The sequence below is a fragment of the Microtus pennsylvanicus genome, chromosome 8 (assembly GCF_037038515.1).
Source record: "Microtus pennsylvanicus isolate mMicPen1 chromosome 8, mMicPen1.hap1, whole genome shotgun sequence".
Taxonomy (NCBI): Eukaryota; Metazoa; Chordata; class Mammalia; order Rodentia; family Cricetidae; genus Microtus; species Microtus pennsylvanicus.
This window is the reverse complement of record NC_134586.1, coordinates 17,178,449-17,203,839: the sequence shown is the minus strand read 5'-3', so window position 1 is coordinate 17,203,839 and position 25,391 is coordinate 17,178,449. Positions and strand designations below refer to the sequence as shown.

The 25,391-nt window shown below is 35.5% G+C and overlaps 1 protein-coding gene across 9 annotated transcripts in view; it reads right to left on the bottom strand.

Moving 5' to 3' along the window:
* LOC142855913 (acidic proline-rich protein HP43A-like) overlaps nt 1–25,391 on the bottom strand; it is a 301,657-nt gene that overhangs the window by 269,717 nt on the left and 6,549 nt on the right. For 2 of the 9 annotated variants that reach the window (XM_075982534.1, XM_075982531.1), the window contains exon 1: nt 14,803–14,920. The exons of 2 other annotated variants lie outside the window; for them this stretch is intronic. In XM_075982534.1, the coding sequence (XP_075838649.1) occupies nt 14,803–14,866 (64 nt within the window). In that variant the 5' untranslated portion in view covers nt 14,867–14,920. Of the gene's footprint in view, nt 1–12,394; nt 12,788–13,621; nt 13,658–14,802; nt 14,922–25,391 lie in introns of those variants that run through there. 5 more of the 9 variants (XM_075982533.1, XM_075982525.1, XM_075982524.1 and 2 more) reach the window with 5 other exon arrangements.

The window sequence follows — 25,391 nt, the reverse complement described above, 5'->3', positions numbered from 1 at the left end:
ATGGGCCAGGCAGTGTTTAAAAGAATACAGTTTCCGTGTAATTATTATGGGGCATAAGCTAGCCAGGAAGCCGAGAGCTGGGGTGGCAGGCAAGTGGCCCGCAGCTCCATGCAACGGGGAACTTAAAGAAATGAAATTTGTAAAATGGATTTGTTTCATTTTACAAAATTAAAAAAAATTAAACTGTGTACACCATAGCACAGATGCCTATTCAATATTCTGTAGGGCAACTGCTATGAGTTTCTGTAAAGGCTGATGCTATAATTAAACATCTCAAGGAAGCTATAGCCATCATTGCAATTTGGCACACACATTTGATCCCAGCACTCAGGAAGAAGAGACAGGTGGATCCCGGTGTGTTTGAAGGCAGCCTGGTCTACAAGAGCTAGTTCTAGGATTGGCAACAAAGGTACAGAGAAACCCTGTCTCATAGATACAAAATGGAAGGGTGACAATACATATGTTTCTAGTAAATGAAAGAGTTTTTCCTGCATATTACACCATAAAATATATTACAGATATACCTCACAATCCTACAGGGCAAGCAGTTATAGAAAAATCTAATTTTATATTAACAAAAAATGTTGAATAAGAAAAATAACATAATAATGACACCTAGCAAAAGATTGGACAATACTTTATTTACTTTAAATTATCTAAATGCTATTGGAAGGGGAACAACAACTACAGAAAAACATTGAATAATAGAATAAAAGCAACAGTAAACTGAAGCAGCTGGTATTCTTCAAGGATCTGTTGTAAGAGGATGAAAGCCAGTGTATGTGTTATGTTTGAAAGAGGTTTTGATTTGCTTTGCATATGAGAAAAAAAGCCATGGATATGATCGAAACTGGTAAAGGTTTGATTCAAACAGGAGAGCCCTCTTAATTAGGAGAAGTGATAGTTCATCAACTGATGTGATGATTCAGCCTGATAAAAGGGAAGACTATCCTGACAGGTTTTTTAAAATCTTTCCAGAAAAATAAAAAACAGCAAGTGGGAATCTAAAGACGTTTGTACACCTAAAAGCATTGAAAAAGAAAGGAGAGCTATCCAGATAAAATGATAATCATTAAAGCAGTAATCTGATTTAATGGTATATAATAATTTTTACAGTGCAATATTTCAAAATGTCTGTTTTTGCTGGTCTCTTAGTAACAGAAGGTCTTTATGTAGTTCCAGATCAATTACAGATTAAATTCTGATTTCCAATTGAAGTGTGGCTCTTTCCTTGTATAATGCAAACATATTTGTTAAAAAGAAAATTCAAAGTCTCTCTCTCTCTCATCTCAGCCACTTGGAATGGGAAAGAAGGAAACCAAATGTCTAGGAACTTATATATTTTCAGCTATCTCATACATCTCGTATTTATTTTGACACTTTTAAACTTTTTTAGGTAAAAGTACTACCTTAAAATTTAAACTTTCTGTGTTGATTTAAACTGTACTATAAAATTCTGACTAATTTTAACCTTAGGTTTCATGTAGCTTTCTGTATGTGATCTCATGATTGTATTTAAACAGATATTTAGAAATTAATCTTGGATATCCCAGGTATAATTAATAAAGCATGGTCCTTTATCCTCCCTAAGATTTACAGCATATATACCTTAATATATTTAATGTTTTTTCAGTGAAAAACAAAAAATCCTATTAGTGAATTACAAAGTCTTCAAACAGTGATTCTACCAGGATTGTCATAATGCCACTAAGCTGGTAAACACCATCCTAAGATTGGCTTTGGTTGTCAAACTGCTCAAGATAAACCCAATGGTCCCCTAGAGTGTCCTTCTTGCTCCATACAACATGAAGTAATTTGAGAATAAGACACACAGATTCTTAAAATGTGGAGTTGATGGTTGTAGTAAGGAGGCAAGCAGGCCTGCTTTTCTTACTGACTGACTCCTAGGCACTGGCTAGCTTTACCCAAAATAATTATACAGAAACTATATTCTTTTAAACACTGCTTGGCCCATCATATCTAGCCTCTTGGCTAATTCTCACATCTTGACTAACCCATTTCTAATAATGTGTGTAGCAACATGAAGTGGTGGCCTACTGGGAAAGATTCAGCATGTCTGACCTGGTGGATTGTTCCATGATGACTGCTTGACTCAGCTTTCTTTCTCCCAGAATTCTGTTCTGTCTACTCCACCAACCTATGTTCTGACCTATCAAACCAAGCAGATTCTTTATTAACCAATGAAGTTATGACCCTCCTCCATCATTTCCCCTTTTTCTGTTTAAACAAAAAAGAAGGCTTTCATTTTACATAGTAAAATTACATATAACAAAACAGTTATCAAGCAAGAATTACAGTTACAATATTTATATCTATTTTATCTTTATCCTAACAAAGGAAAACAACTATAACTATTTATCTATTCTTCAACTCCATCAAAGACTCCAGAAGGATATAATATTACCTAAGCAAACAAGAAATAAGCAACTTCCAAACTCTAGAAATGACAGAGACTTCTCACTGCCTGGACAGTCACCCAAAGTTCTTTTGTACCATTGGGGCATCCATCTTTGGCCTACAGGCCCATAATATCCAGAGACATTTCCATGAAGCAGGAATATGAAAGGCAATTCAGTCACTATCTGCTCTGTTCTGCACAATGTCTTGCAGACACGTTCATGAATCAGGAACCCTGAAAAACCAACTGACCTTTAGGCAAGTTCAGCAATCCTCTCTCTGTGGGTTCTTTGTGTCCAGTTAATGCAACAGTCCAGGCAAGAGCAGTTTCTTGCCCAAATGGCTATCAAACTCCATAAGGAGCCTCTTTGATGCCCATCTTCCTCTTGAAGTAGCTGGTGCTCCCAGGAGCAGACATGTCTCATTGCCATGAAAAACCCTAAATTATTAAAACATTGAATGCCATATTCTGTAGTCTTTGAAAGATATGAAGAATGCCTATCTGAAATATATCTATGCACACCTAGAAAGTCTAACTAACATGACTACAAACTTGACTATTTTAGATGATTATCTATTAACAATCTATATACATTACATTTTTATTTTTTTAATTTTTTTATTGAGAAAAGGAAAAAAAGTTTCCCCCTCCTCCCAGCCTCCCATTTCCCTCCCCCTCCTCCCACCCTTCTTCCCCTCCCCCTACTCCTCTCTCCCTTCCTCTCCAGTCCAAAGAGCAGTCAGGGTTCCCTGCCCTATGGAAAGTCCAAGGTCCTCCCCCCTCTGTCCATGTCTAGGAAGGTGAACATCCAAACTGGCTAGGCTCCCACAAAGCCCGAACATGAAGTAGGATCAAAACCCCATGCCATTGTCCTTGGCTTCTCATCATCCCTCATTGTTCGCCATGTTCAGAGAGTCCGGTTTTATCCCATGCTTTTTCAGTCACAGTCCAACTGGCCTTGCTGAGCTCCCAATAGATCAGCCCCACTGTCTCAGTGGGTGGGTGCACCCCCCGTGGTCCTGACTTCCTTGCTCATCTTCTCCCTCCTTCCACTCCTCATTGGGACCTTGGGAGCTCAGTCCAGTGCTCAAGTGTGGGTCTCTGTCTCTATCTCCATCCATCACCAGATGAGGGTTCTATGGTGATATGCAAGATATTCGTCAGTATTGCTATAGGATAGGGTCGTTTCAGGTTCCCTATCCTCATCTGCCCAAGGAACTAACTGGGGACATCACCTTGGGCTCCTGGGAGCCACTCTAGGTTCAAGTCTCTTGCCAGCCCTAAGGTGGCTCTTCATTACATTTTTAAATGAACTACACAATCACAATACCTTAATCAAGATCAGAAATACATATACGTATAACAAAATTGACCTTAAACTTGTATCAATAAACCAAGATTCATACCAATGCAAATTATTCATATCTATATCATATACCCCTTTAAATGTAAAAGAACTTTTAAAATCAATATTTGGGAATGTGGGTGCAGTTTTTCTCTCCAAACTGATTCCTGCTGTATGGGGGCACTGTTAATCTGTTCTTTCTTGGTATACCCTATGTGCTAGCTTCATCTCAGTTGGCAATTGAGTGAAGTAATTTTTTGAAGGTGTTCACAGGAACCTTTCAGGAGGCTATGGTCTATCATACCATATTGGGATAGAAACAATCCACAGGGTCTCATCCTCTGTGAAAACAAATGAAGGACTTTTCCAAAGCATCATAACCTTAGATCCCAAATTTGAAGTCAAGGTATTTTCAAAATATCTATCTTCGGTTAGTTCAGCAGCATTTATAAACAAATATCTTTTAACAGCTGTTGCTCCTTGCTCAGCATTCGAACAATTCAAAGAGAGCATAATAGCAAACAGCATCAAGATTCTCTGCGTATTTTCCATCTTTGTGCGGCTTTATTTTAACCTCTATTTCATTTATTTTTACTTTTTGAGATAGGTTCTCTGTATATCTTTGTCCTGGAATAACTGTGTAGACCAGGCTGTCCTTGAACTCTCAGTGATCCATCCTTTTCTGCCTCCCAGGTATTTGGATTAAAGGTGTGTGCTACCACAACTTGAAGTCACAGAGGTCAATCTACCTTTGCCCCTTGAAGACACAGAGGTCAATCTATCTCTGCCTCACAAGTGTTGGGATTAAAGGTGTGTACTACCACACCCAACTACTCTCTTTTTTTCTTTACTTAAAGAACTTTAACTTTTTTTTCAAGCCTGCATATATTTTTAACACACTGTAAATCATTTAGACGTTGTCTTTGACTTTGAATCATTCTTTTACTGTATATGTCTCTTTTGTGACCACATGAGTCTTGAATTTACCAAGTAATATTGGTAGGACTAAAGCTGGATCCAACCCATTCCTTAGCTTTCCAACCTCATGGCAGAAGTACCGGCTATAGCCATTGTTATTGCCATAAGTCTATGGTGTTTCAAGGTCAGCAAGCAAGCTGTAAGATTCTGCTCATGGACCACACTCAGTTGGACTGCCTGCCTGAAAGAGTCAGAGTTTGCCCTGGCAGGACCGCCCAGAAAGCCAGCGTTTTAAAAAAGCACAACTTTTTTTTTCCTGCTATGGCTGAAAACAAACAAGCATGCAGCTTTTATCAACACCTATTAAGTGTTTTGTAGCAGGACCTCTTAAAAGAGCTGCAAGGTTTTTGTAGCTAAAGCTGAGTCAGGAAGCCTCTCTTAGATGAGAGCACTTGCTTTCCTCTAGCAAGCAGAGCAGACCCGAGAAATTGCTGCTACCGAGAAAAAATGCTTTAATCTATTCTTTCGCAAGCTTTCTCAGGCTTTCTCTGGATTCAGTTATGCATGTCTAGGTGCCATTTGTAGTGAGGATGCAAGCAGGACTGCTTTTCATACCAACTGACTCCTAGCCGCCAGCTAGCTTTACCCAAAATAATTATATGGAAACTGTATTCTTTTAAACACTGCTTGGCCCATTATATCTATCCTTTTCTTGGCTGACTCTCACATCTTGACTAACCCATTTCTAATAATGTGTGTAGCACCATGAAGTCGTGGCCTACCGGGAAAGATTCAGCATGTCTGACCTGGTGGCTAACTCCATGACGTCTACTTGACTCAGCTTTCTTTCTCCCAGAATTTTGTTCTGTCTACTCCACCAACCTATGTTCTGACCTATCAAACCAAGCAGGTTCTTTATTAACCAATGAAAGTATGACCCTCCTCCATCAGATGGTTTTTGGTGCCCATGGGTTATGATATTTGTCATTATGTGGTGGTTGTTGTTGATTACAAGTTTATAATGGATATATTAAAAAGTAGGTTGGATTTGATATGATTAAAATTAGATTATTGATTCTAATTTTAATCTAAAAAATCAACTACTCCTTCTAAGCTACTTACATAAGTATACATATTGTATATTGATAGAAATTTAAGGTTACTGTATGTCTCTACTTCTGTTTAAGGTATTTTTATATATTGATACAAATTCAAAGTTTTTTATTATTCTTATATGTTTATCCTTCCTTTTAATATTTTTCTATATTGTTACATATTTGAAATTGTTGTCCTCAAGCTGTTCATCTATTTCTATTTTTCATAAGATATTACCTATACAGCTTACACGTGTGCGACTTGTACATTTATGCAATGTGAAGTTGCAGTCCTTAAATGTTATTTAGGATAATAAAGAAATCATATTAGTTTGGTTTAACAGGTATACAGACATATACTTCAGAAAGGTAGGCAATTCAAACTCTTCAAAGAGCTATAGAACATGGCATTTGAAATGTTTTAATAACATAGTCTTTTGTTGTCATGAGAATCAATTGCTTCTGACAGCACCAATCTAAATGCAAGAGGATGATAGGCATTGAAGATTCTTCATATATAGGTGCTTCTTTGTGGTACATAGTAGTCATTAGTGGGAGAACTTGCCCTTGTCTCAACTACTGACAGTATACTGTCTAAACTAGATAATGAAGACACAAAGAAATGCAACTGCTGAAATTGCCAAGACAGTATAAAAAGTCGGTCAAAATTTCCTGCTAAAAAAAATTTGTCAGTTATTCTAGGCTTGTAGGCTAAAGATCAATACCCCACTGTTGCAGAGGAAACTTGCATGGCTGTCTACAAATATACCATTTTCTGTCACTTTTCACATATTTTTGCAAGTTACTGGCTTGTTTTTCCTGCTTATTCAAGTAATATTATTTACTTCTTAGACCTTTGATTGTGATGAAGACCAGAAAGTGACAATTACAGTCTCATGAAACTTTACAAATGCATATTAATTACTAAACATTGGACTCTTAAGGAAAGGAAAGTTAATGGAGCAATCTCAGTAAATTTGCTAATTACTTAGAGACTGAACATTGAGAATGTATTTCTTACTTAAAAATTGTTGTTGTATGTAGTTTCAGTCTTTTAAAGCTGATTAATTTGCTTTCTTTTTGGACAATTATTGATAGTAATTGTCCTTGTATATATTTTTGTTGTGTTAGAGTTAGAATCTTTCTTCTTAACTAAAATGAAAGGTAATACTACAGGAAGCCTGACAGTGGTCCACTAGCCAATAGAGAGGAGCCATTTTCATTAACCCAAGTCTGGGCAGTTTTTGGGTCCATGCTGCCATCAAGTAGTGTGCCAGCTAATGCTCGTAAACCCCATATAAGTGTTTGATATAGCATGTCCTTTTAAAACAACCATGTGTATTTTGCCATTAGTATTCTGTCAGAAATCTATTTCTCAAAAGGGCCATGCCTCTCCTTTACACTAGCAAATAGAGGTTACTGAGACAAAACAGTTACTAAGAAGCCAAGTTTGACTCCATTTTGAGGGTTTAGAATTCTTCATAAAGCTAGTCAGGTCTTATGTGGAAATTCTGGCCCTTAATTTAAATTCCACTTGTTATTTTAAAAAAAGGTAAATTAGGTATGAAAGATTAGAGTTACTACTTATGAGGAGGAAATTTGGTACGAAATATTAGAGTTACTACATACAAGGAGGAAGTATTTAGCTCTGTCTCAATTGATATTTGTTGGCAACCTCCAAGAGGATTCACCATCTCTGAGGATTGCATATAGTCTAGGGTAGGTGGAAGATTTGCAGAGCAGGAGGAGTGGAGGCAGAGGAAACTGGGATTGGTATGTAAATAAGAGGTTTGTTCTTAGAAATAATATTGACAGATAAAGAAAAGTTTATTGTCACAAGATAAGTTAAATAAAATATTATCTGTAAATTTGCCAAATATAAATAAACTTAGTATTGTAACTGTGACTCCTACTAAATAACTGTTTTATATATGTCTATATGTAGTGTTTTATATATGTATATATTTAAGTTTAAAAACTTCCTTTTTAATTAGTCTTAAAGAGGAGAATGTTACAGAATAATCCTTTTGTACACTATTAATATGTACTTCTCTCATTGTTTAATAAGGAACTGATTGGCTAGGAGGCAGACAGGAAGTATAGAAAATACAGGCAAACTGAGAATACAGGGAGGAAGAAGGACAGAATCAGAGAGGTCATTAACGAACACAGATGTAAGTTAAACATGCCATACTGATAAAAGATACCAAATCCTATGGCCAAACTCAGGTAAAAATATGGATTTATTGAAAATATAAGCATTATCTAGTAACAAGTCTTAATTATTCCCAAGCATTTATAAATAATAATGAGTCTATGTGTGGGTTATTTGGAAACTGATGGACAGGAAGAAAAGTCTGCCTAAAATATGCCTTTGTTAGACTCCTATATTCATTGGAGGTGATCCTGACATGAAGTCCACTTTTATACTTTCAGTAAGGAAAATGAAGTCTGAGACAAGGAGCATAGGGATACCTAGGTAGACTTCTTCACATTGTGTACTGTGGAATGAGTAATTCTTGGGAGAAGGCAGTCTTTTTCTTGGTTTGGTGGGTGTTAGAAAAGGACAGCAGACTCTATGAAATGATACAAACATTTGTCCTTTCCTTGAACCTCTTCAGTATTGGCAATCTGTGAATCAGACCATTCTGTTACCTTCCCCCAAAATGTCATCTATGAACTCATGAGGCATAATCCAAACAATTTATGGAACAACTCACCAAAAAGACATTTAATAAAGGTGAGGTTAAATGATGGGCAAGATGCCCCAGGCTCTTAGTGACCTGGAGGTTGTTAGAGGCCTTAAGTAATCCATGTCTGGAATGTGTAACTTGGACTTAGTAGTCTCCATTGAAAAAGCACACCTTCTCTAGGATCACTAATTATAGGCTCAATGTCTTTTATTTATGGCTAGAAACCAAATATGAGTGAGTACATCCGATGTTCCTCTTTTTGGGTCTGGCTTACCTCACTCAGGATAGTGTTTTCTATTTCCATCCATTTGCATGCAAAATCCTAGAGAAGCTAAATAAGGAGAACCCAAAGAAAAACACATAAGCATCCTCCTGAATATTAACCTTCACCAGGCGAAGAAAGGAGACAGAGACAGAGACCCACATTAGAGCACCGGACAGAAATCTCAAGGTCCAAATCAGGAGCAGAAGGAGAGAGAGCATGAGCAAGGAACTCAGGACCGCGAGGGGTGCACCCACACACTGAGACAATGGGGATGTTCTTTAGGGAACTCACCAAGGCCAGCTGGCCTGGGTCTGAAAAAGCCTGGGATAAAACTGGACTCTCTGAACATAGCTGACAATGAGGACTACTGAGAACTCAAGAACAATGGCAATGGGTTTTTGGTCCTACTGCACGTACCGGCTTTGTGAGAGCCTAGGCAGTTTGGATGCTCACCTTACTAGACCTGGATGGAGGTGGGTGGTCCTTGGGCTTCAAACAGAGCAGGGAACCCTGATTGCTCTTTGGGCTGACGAGGGAGGGGGACTTGATTGGGGGAGGGGGAGGGAAATGGGAGGTGGTGCCAGGGAAGAGACAGAAATCTTAAATAAATAAATAAATAAATAAATAAATAAATAAATAAAGTTACAAAGCTAAAAAAAAAAAAGAAAGCACACCTTCTGCCTTCTACTTCCCACTACAATGTATACATTTTCTTAACTTCCATAACAACCATATACAGTTTGAGAGGATGAATAATAAGAATTGTATTTTAACATAGACTAATGTGTTACCACATATATTTTCTTTAGATTTCTATTTCTCTGGTTCCAGGAGAAACTCTTAAAGTTGTGTTTCTATATAAAAATCTGTTCTGCCCATCTGTTTCTTAGGTAATTTAAGAATTCATGTGATAAATACAATCTTTTGATTCTTTGTTTGGTTTTGGTTTTTGGGGGGTGAAGAATTCATGAAATTTTATACTGGTAAAAATGTGATATACCAATAAGCCAGTTTACTCATTTTCTTGGCACTTTTCTTTGATACTTCATTATTTATCTTCAGACAACTTGATCGCTAAGTTGTCTTCAGATTCCTTAGTTGGATGCGTTCATTCTCCTGTAGAGTGTGAGTGAGGATCCATTCAGTTCTTTTTTCAAACTGAAGTCTCTTGATTTGAGGATATTTGCTGCAAATCTTTCCCAAAAAATTACTGCCATCTCTTTCTCAATGATCATTTTCTGTCCATAATGAGGAAATTTTATCATGAGTAAAAGGTACCAAAATCCCTCTGATTGACAAAGTTTTAATTTTCCTTTCAGAATCAACTCACAAAAGTTTTCCAAATAAGTCTTTATTTTTTTTTAATTCGTGCAGTAAAAATTACCATTTTCTTTAACTTCAGAATAATCTAATTGTACAAATTTGCCTGAAAACTATTAGCCTAATAAAATATTTTGCCTCTTGAATAAATTATGATATATTTATTCACCAATTGTCATATATTAATGGAGATTTTATGATTTTTTTTTACCTCTGTCATGCATCCAAGTCAAAACTATGGCTTTCAGGTTAGTTTCATAGATTACAGAGTTTCTTGGAATATCTGCAAAGAGATTATCTTCTTTTCTTATAAAAGAAGATATTATAACTATTAGGATTGGTGATAATGTTGGTTTAGACATAAAAAGCCTGCTAATGAGTAACCAGAGGACTCTTCTGGAACAGAAGGATGTTTGATGAATCATTTAGAATACTGAAGTCATGAAAATTCATGGTTTCAATATGACATGCAGCTTTGTCAATATTGTACATGAATGTGGTTAGGCTGTGTCTATGAATATGCGTATCAATCTTATCCTATCCTGGCATTTCGTCTATACTGCTCTTGCCATATTGGATTAGTGGCCATCCAAAGAATTATGACAACAGAAGTTTAAGTGTTAAATTTCAGAATGACACCAAATTGTCTTTTCTATGAATCTCCCACTGTGCTACTTTCATGAAGATCACTCTAGTTTTTACAAAGAATTATGTGAAAGGAGGAAAAGAAGAACATAATCTAAGTAAAATGCATAAAAAATGAATAGAGCATTCAAAAACTGCAATTTAAGAGTCTAAAAATTAAGGCTCAATTATTTGCTTGGTTTAAGAATTCCTCAATAGGTTGAATATGTAAACATTTTGTATTTACCTTTCTAGTTAAAATTCAACAAAATTTAAAAATCAATGAAAGAGTATTTGCAAACCCTGAATAATTAAGATGGGAAGAATGCTCTAAGGTATACATAAAATATTTTAAAATTTCATATGCCGATTAGGACCAGGTACATATTTATAAAAATTCTAGGGAGATGAAAACAATAAACATCTGGGCTCCAGAAACCATTGCATATGTTAGGACTGTCCAAGTTGAGGAAGTATGTGAACTGGTTGACACTTAATGTCAAAAGAACACCAGCTACACAAACAGCAACTTCCTAACAGGTAAATTATTAACAGAGTGTTACATGTGAGAAAAGAAACAAAGATTCCTTTTGCAGGTTCTTTTGGGCAGTTATTCTATAGGGCTCTGGTCAAACAACATGCATAATATACTAAGAGCATGTTTATGTAGTTTTATTTATTTATTCATTTATTTTACTATAACAAGTCATATCTTATGTTAATTCTCCTGCTAAAGTCAGAAATATCTGGGAAATACAGCAAAGTTGCGGGCAGAACTCCTGGTAAGAATAAAAAAGAGTTCTCCCAAATGATAGTTGACTAATTCATAAATGGTGAAAATAGGACCTTTTCTAATGAAACTGAATGAGGTGGTCTATAATTGCCTTAAGTTTGGCAACAGTCCCCAGATTTCACACATACACACTCAGACCAAGAAAACGACAAAGTATAATTGCATGCTAAAGATTTTATTGGAGTGTTGAAGGTTCTCTTAAAACATCATTGCTTCTTTGATATGACATTAAAGGTAACTGTTTACTACTTCTCCTGCAACAACAACAACAAAAAAAGATAAAAAAGATAAGGGAGAAGAAAGATCTAGCCTGCAATAAAAACATTATCTGAGATATCTATTAGTTTTTTGGATATTTAACTCTGTTGTCTTTTAGACTTTTGAGAGACATTTGACTTTAAATAACATTTGTCACAGAAATCAATGTATAGAGGACTTTAATGTTTTTGATGTTTAAAATATCTTTGCCTTTTGGAAGACGGTGGAGAACTCTAGACTTTAGGACTGTGATGTTGGCAGAAGGCTATTCATTTGTTCCCTAGTGTTCAGCCCCAAAATAAGCATACAGAAACCATATTATTAAATCACTGCTTGTTCAAACATTTAAGAGCATTGCTAGATACCTCATATATCCTAAACTAACCCATCTACATAAAGTTGGTCATCACCACGAGGTTGTGACCTACCAGTAATGTTCTAGCTGGGGCTTGTGCCTTTCTCCTCTGGCAACTCCATGGCTTGTCACTGACTCTGCCTTCTTTCTCCCAGCATTCAGTTTAGTTTTCCTGCCTAGATCTACTCTGCCCTATCTATAGGCCCAAAGAAGCTTCCTATTAACCCATGCTATTCCCAGCAAGCAGAGAGAATCCCACATCTTTGTTAGAATGATAAAGTGTCTTTTTACTTTTGTCCTGCTGATGAACCTTTTATTTATGCAGAAAATTTCTAGAGGTTACTTGCCTATTCATCACCTCAGTTGCCATCGTCACCATTGTCATCACTGCCATCGCCCTCCTCAGGTGGGCCTTCTGGTTTTTCTGGTTTTTCTGGTTTTTCTGGTTTAGGAGGGCGAGGTTTCTCCTCACCTCCCTCGGGGGGTGGGCCTTCTGGTTTTTCAGGTTTAGGAGGGCGGGGTTTCTCCTCTTCTCCCTCCTGGGGTGGGCCATGTGGTTTTCCAGGTTTAGGAGGGCGAGGATGATGTGGTGGTTTCTCTGGTGGTTTTTCTCCTCCATCGTCATCCTCATCATCTCCAGGTTCTTCACCGTCCTCATCTTTCTGATGCTGTTGACCTTTGCCCTGGCTTTTTTGCTCTTCCTCTGCAGGGACATAGATCCATGTCGAAGAAGCTTATTTTTCTTTTTCTGTCAGAATACCCTTCCTAAATTTATGAGCCTGGTTCTTTTTGAAATGTAATTTTAAAATATTTATCATAATAGCTTTCTTATGGCTCAGCTCTTGAGACAAATATTTCTTCTTAAATTTGATCATTAAAGGTGATTTCATTTTTCTTAAAATTCTCAGACAGAAGTGACAAAACTGAAAGGATTGTTTTAATGATATTAGTTAGAATTAGGCAATGTAGCCTAATGTGACAGCAATGCTCTATTCTTAAATGTACCATGTTGTTTTTGGTTCTATAATCAATTGGAGAACAAAAAGAAGTATAGGAAAGAGACTAAGAGATGTTCCATTCAGTTTTCCTGCAGTGCTTTTGTTGATGCAGAGCTGAGTGAGAAAAATAAATTTTAAAAAGATGAGAGATTCTGAGATCTATGAAATTACATAGCTATCTAATGTGGAAATCTATAATTATGAAATTATGAAATCAATGGGAAAAATTCTTTGACCAACCCATAGAGACATGGAAGATTTTTAATGAGGACAATCAGTTTGTTTATCATATGCAAGCCATTGCTTCCATCTGAGGAGGAGACGAAATATTTCTGGTCTATAAGCCTGGCTTCCTACTCTTCCAGTGTATTACTATCTTCTAGGTCCTAGAGAAAATGCAGGGGAGCTTTCCTATATATATCAGGGTAAGCTGTCACATGCTAACTTCACAAAATAAAAAATTATGAGATTTTATAAAACTGAATAATTGCAAAGTAAATCACGCTTAATTGGTTAGTATAGGATGAATCAGTCCCTACCTAAGAGCTGAGCAGAAGCGTCTTCACTGATGATCTCTAGAAAATAAGCACAAGAGCAGTGAAAAGTTATTTACAAGATTTTTTAGCTGGAAATACAAATGGCTTTCAATAACATCTTCACATCCACTAAGAAGTATTTTATTCTTGGACTATTCTGATGATACTGCTGACAGAATGGTTTCTTAGATCAGGAACAACCACTATTTTGGTTCTTAGTATCTCTGACAACCCTTACTGTTAGTCTTCATTTTAATATGGGAATTTCATTCTGAGGAGTTTATACTATTTGTTTTTCTTCATGACCTTCTTTTGTTGTATGATATATATCTGTAGGTATTTCATATATGAAGTAAAAATAAACATTGCTGTAAATACTTTGTGAAGAACAATGAATACTTTATGTGGGTCATTAAAATAAGGAATGAGTCCCACGAAGATATCTCAGTGGGTAAAAGTTCTTGTATGACGACATGTATTCAGTTCCTGGGATCATATTGTAGAAATACAAATCTTGTTGACAATATTCTGTCCTCTGACTGGAATGTGAAAAAATAGTCAATCTCTCTCTCTCTCTCTCTCTCTCTCTCTCTCTCTCTCTCTCTCTCTCTCTCTCTCTCTCTCTCTCTCCATGTGTCTGTGTGTTTGTCTCCCTCCTTATCTCTCTCACACATACAAGTACACATATACACAGACAATTCTGCATGCACACAATACTCAAAACCAATTTAAGAATTTATGCACTGATATTTCTACCTGAATCTATACAGTTTCAACTTTATTACTTTATTCATTCTCTCAAAAGCATCTGTGACATGCCTTTTCTTCTTTCAAATTTCACAATCCTCTGTACAGCAAGATTACCATTATTTAGTATTGGATTCTTATAACTCCTTGAGAACTGAGTTTCTTTCTGTCTACTGTATCATGATCCCATTGTCATGCCCCACCAAAAATGTCTTTTCACAAATGCATTCATGTTATTTTGTTATAAAATAATTTCTTAAATTTTACTATAAGCAACATTTAAGATCCAGTGCAAAATGAAATTATAAAGATTCCAATATGTTTTGCTAATCCTTTGCTTCAGTTTTTTTTCATCTTTTCACATTTCTCCCAGCCGTGTATTTCAGTGTGTTGTCCCACAGCCATTTCCCAGAACCAACGTCTACTCTATTTCATACCTGCATTTGCTCTCTGAACTGAGCTCAGAGCCAACAAGGCTGCTGTGAGCAGGACCACCAGCATCTTGGAGGAGCCTCTGGAGTTGCTTCCAAGTCTGTGATGGGAGAAGTAAGGCCAGAGTCTTTATAAGGAAGGTAGAACAAAGGCACTTTTCAGGTCCTTACTGTTGACCTGACCTAACACAGCAGGATACATTGCATCCCTGACTTTTCTTTGGGACATTAGCCTAGCACGATGCATGGGGAGTAGGCTGTCAATGTCTCTGTTCTCAATAATACAATATGCAAGTGAGACAAAAATGTTGATGTAACTCAGGCAACATCCAGATATTAGAAATAAAGTTCTGTAATTGTTTAAGCTCCAGATGATATAACCATGACCCTGACCGTGTTAGTTATAATTGAGATGGAATTTGCTTTTATACATACTCATGTATATTTTTGTTACTATTCTTCTTGTCATTGAGGATAAAGATAGATTTTGCCTAACTTTCAATTCAATATTCATTTATGCTGTTACACCCATGTGTTATGATGTAAATAATACAGAGTTGACTTCTTTTTTTAAGTTCTCCAGAGTTAGGACACCAAGCAGAGAAGCATAGTAAGAGACAAACAAGAGTGAAAGCCTTTTTGGGCATAGAAAGGCAGTCCAGAATTCCCCAGATCTGGATCAAATTAGAGAAGCTATGTTATTATAGACCTAGAAGACTTCATATAGTATTCTTCATGTTCCTCTGTGTTATAGAAAGAAAAGTAGCAATTGAGATTCCAAGTAACTGTAGGATCAGGTAATCACAAAGATAGCTTCACTAGTCCTCATGAGCATAGCTTCACTTTTTTTCTTTAGAAACTTTGATTAGCATGTAACATGGTTTTGTGTAATGCATATTAATCCCAGCACTTTGTTCTGAGGCAATTGAATCTCTGTGAGTTCTTGAGCAGCCATGTTTACGAATGAGTTCTGGGACTTTTAAGCCTGGTACATGAAGAAACTTCATGTCAAAAAAACAAAGAAAGAACAAAATGCTTAGCAAATATTGTATTTTAATGGGTTTTCTAATGATACTATTTTGTTTTACTCAATGATCCTATTTTTTTTCTGTTGTGAGAGGTACAAAAGTACAAATATAATGAGCGGTCATTCATGTCTGAAACAATATCAGTTTTTCATAATTGCCTAGTTTTTGTATGGGTTTGGTAGAAATTTGAGTAGTATGTGGATTATGTAAAGTACTAAGGGCATATGGATGTTAACTTAGATGATACATCGTTCACATAAAATTTTTCCTGTGATATGCATATCAATTTCCTTGATGCTTCATTTTGAAACATATGGTGGTAGTCTCACATAACAAAAATCACTGAATAATTGCTATAGATGATGTGAAAATCTGTAATGAAAGCAGTTGTGTTTTTTTTTTTTACCCCAGAGTTTATAATAGATGTATTCTGAATGGATGGTGTATTTGCATTTGGTAATTTTCTTGGGTTCTATAAAACTTGATACACTCTCACAGAGCTCATGGAGTTGAACGTTAGAGACAGTTAGGTGTTGTGTATAATGCCCAATGTGTATTGACAGGATAGTTTTCCAGTGTCTGCAGACACAAGATGGGCAGGATTTGCAGATGAGGGGTCCTGACCAAGGCTGCCCTTGGGGAACCTTTTTCTGGTCAGAGGAGGAGGAGGGGAGAAAGCCTGGTATACATGCTCATGTGCGGTCAGCTGAGGCATTAGCTGTTCTGGCAGAACTCAGCTTTGTCCTTAGCTAGGTGGGTCCTGGAATAAAGAAGTTGATTTTGTCAAATATCATACAACTTGAGCCCTTTTCTTGACCTTTTTCAGTGTTAGCAACTTGTGAAAGGGATTATGGTTTTAGGTTAGAAAAATATCACCTAGAAACTCAGCAGAAATAGTACAAAGAGTTTGTGGAGCAGCTGAGGAGGAACACTGTCAGTCACTAGTTTTTAAGGTTGGCCAAGAAATACACAATATGCAACAGGCTCATAAGAACTTGTAGTAGTTGAAACAGTTGAGGATTGGCATTCTATATTACACACCTTTCCCTGTTCTGGTTACAACACGGAAAATTTAAATTCATCACGTCACAAAGATACTACCATGTCCTATTTATTACTGAACTACAGAATATACCCAAAATATGGAACCAGTGCATTTGGAAGTTCCAGTTTTAACTTGTGCTGATTCTGTATTGATGTTCATGTTTTGACCAGATTTTTATCTTAATTTCACTATCAACATCTTCCTCTTTATTCACATTATAAGCAATATTTGTTGTTGTTTTCTCAAATCATGGTGACTGTGGTGACTGATGTTAAGTGGAATAGCCTCAGAGATTTAAATTGCATTTCTAAGAAAACTGTGAATGTTGAATATTTACAAAGTATTTATTAGCTGTCTTTAATTTTTCCTATTGTGGCATACCCATTTAGGGGTAGAGCAATGGCTTGACTCACAACCAAGAATATAAGAAAAAAAAGCCTTTCAATATTTTTTTCAACTTCTATGAATTGAGAGTTTTGTACATTCTCAATATTAGTCTCCTGTGTGATATACAGGTTGTATGAGTTTTTATTTTACCCTTCTTATATTTTATTTTTCATGGTGGGACCCTTTAATTTCATCTAATCACTTTTGTCAATATATACCTATGTTTTTCTACTCAAATCATTTTTAGAAAGTCCAAGGTATAAGCCTCCAGGTTCCCTGTAACTTTCTAAAAATGTTCATATTTTTCTCCACTTATTAAAGTAGGTTAAATTAAAAGTTTTTTAAATTTAGAATGAGTACTTTTTAGGGTAAATTGATATCTGTGTATTTACCCTTATCTACCTGTGGAATTTCAATTTTTCAAGAGATATTTGTTGACCATTTGGATTTCTTCTGGTAATATTTTGTATATGATCAACAAATAATACTTTCTTGAAGATCACAGGGCAGAGCTAAGGCACAAGTTAGCCATAGAGGCTAGGCAATTGTTGCATATACCTATAATCCCAGAATTCAGGAGGCAGAGGCAGATGGATCTCTGTGATTTCAAGGCCTCCCTGGGCTACACTATATTGATCTGTCTCAAAGAGAAACCAATAGGACGAGGAGGCTCACACTTTTAACCCCAGTACTTGGGAATCACACTCCTTTAATACTTGCATGAGGGAGATGGAGATAGGACTGCTATGGATTTCAGAATGAGGAATATATGGTGGGAGGAGACAGTTGACTGCATTTAGCCTGAGGTTTCACAGAGACAGCTTTCAGTCACAGGACTTCTAGGTTCAATATCACCTATTTGAACTGAGGATTTAGTAGAGGTAAGAGCTCGTGGCTGGCTAGTCTGGCTTTCTGATCTTTCAGCATTAACTCCTATATCTGACTCCAGGTTATTATTGTTAACACCAATTACAATTCGTACTATGCTGTCTAGAATGGATAATTGACAGCTATATTAATATTAAATGCTATTGGATTATGTGGGTTCTTTTCTGTCATATAATTAATTTCGTTGATCTACACATGTTTTTTTTGCATCTGTTCCATGTTGTTTTCCTTAATAAATCCTTGCAGTATAATTTTGACCATGTGTTGTGCTACCATGTTTTTCTTGTTCTGTCTAAGAAGAATTCTGTAAAACACACACACACACACACACACACACACACACACACAAAGATGCACACACACACAAGGTATTATTTGGTTTCCAACTTTTATTCAGCCATGTATAAATCAAAAATATTTATCATTTAGATTTCATTTGAATACAGTTAGACATTTTTTTGTTTATTTTCTAAAGATATAATATAAAATCAATTTACATTGAATAATCTAGAAATAAAATAAGTAAGTGAGAAGGCATGTGCCTATTTCCAATATCTAATTAATATATTTTCAAAAAGGGATTTCAATGGATTTTACTCTACATATATGACTGGCCTCAAATTCAGAGTTCAGTTTGATTCTGTTCCTGGAATGTCAAGATTAAAGTCATTCACTGCCATGTCTTGCTCTCTTTATAATTTTAATTTCACAAAAGAATCTCATTTGGCTTTCATGTCATAAAATTTCTCCCAGAACCAGTCTCTAAATACAGCAGCTGAACACTTTTTCATTTATATTTTCTGTATTTCCAAAGAGTGCTACATTTTACATATCAACCAAAAACATACTTTGCAACTTTAAAGAAAACTGAAACATACTGCATCCTTGTACTTATTTCTATCTCCATATTTCTTCGGTGTTAAGGTTACTTATTAATTTCTTAAAGTTGAAAAAAATTTCCATTTGTCATCCTTATAGATATGTGGCCAGCTTACCAATTCCATAATATTCCCTTATTTTTATCTCTTTTTGCATATGTAAAATAATCAAAATTGAGTTTATTGGAGACCATTGTTTGCTTTTCAAATTTTTCAAAATACAGAGCCTCTCCCTTATATCTTTATTTTTTTAAAAGATTTCATTTATTAAGTATACAGTGTCCTACCTGCATGTATGCCTTCATGCTGCCATTATAGATGGTTGTGAATCACCATGTGGTTGCTGGGAATTGAACTCACGACCTCTGGAAGAGCAGCTAGTGCTGTTAAACTTTGAGCCATTTTCCAGCCCCTTTCTTATAACTTTTTTTTTATTGAGAAAAGGAAGAAAAAAAAAAGTTTCCACCTCCTCCCAGCCTCTCATTTCCCTCCCCCTCCTCCCACCCTTCTCCCCTCCTCCCACTCCCCTCCCCCTCCCTCTCCAGTCCAAAGACCAGTCAGGGTTCCCTGCCCTGTGGTAAGTCCTAGGTCCTTTGTGGGAGCCTAGCCAGTTTGGATGTTCACCTTCCTAGATATGGACAGAGGGGGGAGGACCTAGAACTGACCCTTTCTTATAACTTTGATGTGGTTCTGATGCTTTGGATTTTCTTTTTCTGTAAAAACTTCTTTTACTTAACCAATCTTTGACTTTTCCTCTTTGTTTTTAACCCAATTGTGCTTGGAATGCTTCAGAGTGATACTACTGCATTTGCCTTTGTCATTGAAAAGTCTAAAAGTTTTTGATTCCCAAAAATCTATTGCCAAAATTTCAACCCCAATATTAGACTTTATGAAAGTATATCTCTTGAAAATTAATTCTAGTTAGAGGTGGTCATACCTGTAAAGACCTTTTGTTTGCATATCATAGGCAGCTCAGTGGTTAAGAGCATGTTAAGATATTGCAGAGAACGTGGGAATAGTCTTCAGAACACAGTGGTGACTCACCACAGTTTTTAAACTCCTGTCTTCTCTTATTCTAGAGTCTTGCTCTCTCAGGAAGAGAGACAGAAAATGGAAATTGCAATGCAGCTATTATATTGACACACCTTAAGTATGGTTTTGATGGTATAATCCACTATCATAAATTTCTAAAGATATTATCATTTTCTTCATTTTTTTGAAGAAAAGAAACATGAAAAGGTTTAGAAATGTCACATATAAATTCAACATATTCTGAGATACTATCATAGCTGTTTAAATGTACAACATATGGTTAAGGCATTTACTGCAAAGTGAATTTAAATGCCGTCTGTTCAAGAATTCTGGATTATTGAAAGAATACAAGATGCTGGTTGTTTTAATTTCAAGAATTAGATATCATGGTATTTAATTTATATAATGATATAATGTCAGTGATAACAAGTAGACAATCCTTTCTGATTTTTCCACCAATTGTAAGAAACTTTCCATATTGCTTATTCATGGGAACGTTTCCACATGTAACTCGGTAGACCCTGATATCTTGCTGAGATGTCTCTTCCTGGGAATAAGGAAGAAGGTTGTTAGCTTCTGGCCACTGAACTCCCTGCTAACCTGTATATCATTATTATCCTCAATAGTTGATATTAATAACTTTGAAGGACTATAGATTTACATAATATTGTTCAATGAGACGCATTGATATAAAACCATATATATGATTAGCATGTATGTAAAGTGTGTCCTAACAAAAATACGTTTAAAATTATAACAAAAATACTTTAAACAAGAGTAGAAACATATATACATATATAACAAAAAACCCTCATATTTGTCTCAGTATATAAAAATCCATAGCAATGTAAAATAATTAAGACTAGTAGTTGCTTTCTTGCTTTAAAAGTAGATTCAATAAACTTTCCTTCTATTCTATCATTTCTATAGTCCTCTTTTTTCTTTTCAAAAAGAGAATCTTGAATTTAATCCCCTTATTTTAGCTTTTTTTGGCCATTGACAAAAATAATTTGCAATCAATCCACCTTTAATGATAATAAATATCCATAACACATCTTTTTACAATGTGTGCATTGTTCTTTAAATTATTTCTTATTGTTTTGGTTTACTGGTATACTTGATACCCTGTCAATTCTGGATAATGGTTAAATCTTGGCTGGAGTAATTTGTAAGACTGAATCATCTCCAAGCTAGCACACTTGGAGCTGTTTTGGATGCTGAATTGCCTGGACTATTCATTTTCTTTATGTTTTTTCTCCTTTATCTGAAAATATATCAAGTATTAAAGGTAACATTTGGAATATCCAGTGCGTATAAGTTAGCTACAGATTCTTTCTTTATGTTTGAGTGGGCAAAATATATGTTACATGTTTTGTAGTGTTTTAGGGTTATTTCTTTATGTCTGTAGTCAGAATTTGCAGGATCAGTCTAATCTGGTCATACCATCTTGAATAAATCTATAGCTTCTTATTTATGTATAAAGCATAATCTCTTCCTCAGAGTAACATATCCTTTGACTCCCACATTGAAATTGAAACACTTTTAAAGTATATAAGTTGACTTAGTTCAGCAACTTTAATGCAAAGTCAATTAGCAGCCAAAAACTTAAAAACATAGTCACATGTAAGACCCAGACACTCTGTGTACTTCGAATCTTATGCGACATTTTATTTTATGTTATTTTATTCCCTCCTCAGAGACTCTACTAATACGTTAAATATATATATATTTCTTTCTTAAGATTGTCTGTATCTTCTCTTTTTTCCTAAGTCTTAAAGACATTGTAACCCTTTTAGAGCTTTTTATCAACCTGAATTTCTCTTTATTGTATATCAGGTATCTTTTCTGGTTGCATGAGCCTTTCAACTGCTAAATGACTTGGCTAGGATCAAACTCTCTGCTTTGGAATCTGGCTCTGCCCTGATTGTTTCACTAAGAGCTATGCTTTATGATGGATGTACTGACATGAAAGCCATTTTCATTAACTCAAGTTTTTGGGTCCATGCTTCCATCAAGCAGTGTGGCAGCTATTGCTCGTAAACCCCATATAAGTGTTTAATATAGCATGTCCTATTAAAATAGCCATATGTATTTTGCCATTAGTATTCCATCAGAAATCTATTTCTCAAAAGGGCCATGCCTCTCCTTTACACTAGCAAAGAGAGCCTATTGAGAAAAGACAGTTACTAAGAAGCCAAGTTTGACTCCATTTTTGAGTGATTGGAATTCTTCTTTAAGATTGTCAGGTCTTATGTAGGAATTCTGGACCTTAATTGAAATTCCAATTGTTATTTTAAAAAATGTATAAATTAGATATCAAAGATTAAAGTTACTATGTATGAGGAGGAAATTTGGTAAGAAAGAATAGACTTACTTACATGCAAAGAGAAAGTATTTAGCCCAGTCTCAACTGATATGTCAGATTTGTTGACAACTTCCAGGAGGATTTACCATCTCTGAGGAATGCATATAGACTAGGGTAGTTGGAAGATTTGCAGAGCAGGAGGAGTGGAGGCAGAGGAAACTGAGATTGGTATGTAAATAAGAAGTTTGTTTTTAGAAATAATTTTTGACAAATAAAACGTTTATTGTCACAAAGATAAGTGAAATAAAATAATATTATCAGTAAATTTGACAAATATAAATGAACTTAGTATTGTAACTATAACTCCTAATAAATAACTGTTTCATATATGTATATATATATATATGAAGTGTTTTATATATATTTAAGTTTAAAAACTTCCTTTTTAATTAGTCTTAAAGAAAAGAATGCTATAGAATAATCCTTTTGTATACTATATGATGGGGGAGTGTCATATATCAATCTGTTGATTTCATTGGTTAAGCAATAAAGAAACTGCTTGGCCCTCATAGGTTAACACATAGGTGGGTGGAGTAAACAGAACAGAATGCTGGGAGAAAGAAGCTGAGTCAGAGAGTTGCCATGACTCTCCCACTCCAGGCAGAGGCAGGTTAAGATCATTCCTGGTAAGCCAGCTTGTGGGCTACACAGATTATTAGAAATGGACTAGTCCAGGTGCGAGAGTTAGCCGGGAAAAGGCTGGAACTAATGGGCCAAGCGGTGTTTAAAAGAATACAGTTTCCGTGTAATTATTTTGGGTGAAGCTAGCCATGCGGGCAGTGGGGTGCTGGGGATGCAGCCCCGCTGCTCCTATTATTACAACTATAAATATGTACTTCTCTCGTTGATTAATAAGGAATTAACTGGCTAGCACCAGATAGGAAGTATAGACAGTACAGCCAAAGTTAGAAAACTGGGAGGAAGAAAGACAGAATCAGAGAAGTTATTAACGAACACAGAGAGATACTAGTTAAACATGACATACTGACAAAAGGTACCAAACCCCACAGCCAAACTCAGGTGAAAATATGGATTTATTGAAAACATAAGAATTATCTATTAACAAGCCTTAATTATTCCCAAGCATTTATAAATAATAATGAGTCTATGTGTCCTGATGGACAGGAAGAAAAGTCTGCCTAAAATATGCCTTTGTTAGACCCCGATATTCATTGGAGGTGATCATGACACAAAGGACAGTTTTATACTTTCAGTAAGAAAAACGAAGTCTGAGACGAGGAGCATAGGAATACCTAGGTAGACTTCCTCACACTGTGTACTGTGGAACAAGTGCTTCTTGGGGGAAGGTGGTCTTTTTCTTGGTTTGGTGGATGTTAGAAAAGGACAGCAGACTCTGAAATGATACAAACACTTGCCCTTTCCTTGAACCTCTTCAGTATTGGCAATCTGTGAATCAGACCATTCTGTTAACTTACCCAAAATGTCATCTATGAACTCATGAGGCATAATCCAAACAATTTATGGAACAACTCACCGAAAAGACATTTAACAAAGAGAGGTTAAATGATGGGCAAGATGCCCCAGGCTCTTAGTGACCTGGAGGTTGTTAGAGGCCTTAAGTAATCCGTGTCTAGAATGTATAACTTGGACTTAGTAGTCTCCAAAGAAAGCACACCTTCTACCTTCTACTTCCCACTACAATGTGTAGATTTTCTAAACTTCCACAACAATCATACACAGATTGAGAGAATAAATAATAAGAATTGTATTTTAACATAGATTAGTGTGTTACCACATATATTTTCTTCAGATTTCTATTTCTCTGGTTCCAGAAGAAAATCTGAAAGTTGTGTTGCCATATAACATCTGTTCTGCCCATACGTTTCTTAGGTCATGTAAGAACTCATGGGCTAAATACCTTCTTTTGATGCTTTCTTTGTTAATTTGTTTTTGATTTTTGCGGGTGAAAGATTCATGAAATTTTATACTGGAAAAATGTGATATACCAATAAGCCAGTTTACTCTTTTTCTTGGCATTTTTTTTGATACTTCATTCTTAATCTTCAGACACCTTGTTTGCTAAGTTGTCTTCAGATTCCTTAGTTGGATGCATTCATTCTCCTGTAGAGTGTGAGTGAGGATCTATTCAGTTCTTTTTTCAAACTGAAGTCTCTTGATTTGAGGATGTTTGCTGTTAATCTTTCCCAAAAAATTACCACAAGCTTTTACTCAATGTTCATTTTCTGTCCATAATGAGGAAATTTTATCATGAGTAAAAGGTGCCAATATCCTGCTGATTTAAAAAGTCTTAATTTTCCTTTCAGAATCAACTCACAAAAGTTTTCTGAATAAGTCTTTAATTTTTTCTTAATTCGTACAGTAAAAATTACCATTTTCTAAGCTACTTATATTAGTATACATTTTGTATGGTGATAGAAATTTAAGAATACTTTTTAATACTGTGTTTGTTTCTATTTATATTTAAGGTATTTTCATATATTGATACAAATACAATGTCATTTTTGTTATACTTTACATATGTTTATACTTCATTTTAATATTTTTCTATATTGTTACAAATTTGAGGTTATTGTCCTTATACTGTTCATATGCTTCTATTTTTCATAAGATATGACCTATACAACTTATACAGCTTGCTCATTTATGCAATGTGAAGTTGCAGTCCTTAAATGTTATTTAGGATAATAAAGAAATCATATTAGCTAGGTTTTACAGGTATACAGACCAGAAAGGTAGGCAATTCAAACCCGTCAAATAACTGTAGAACATGGCATTTGAAATGATTTAACAACATAGGCTTTTGTTGTGATGAGAATTATTTTATCTTGACAGCATCAATCTAAATGTAAGGAAATCTTACTTCATAATTGTTACTGTATGTAGTTTCAGGTTTGTTAAAGTTGATAACTTTGATTTCTTTTTGTACAATTCCTGATAACAATTTTCCTTGGATAAAATTTTACTGTGTTAGAGTTAGAACTTTTCTTCTT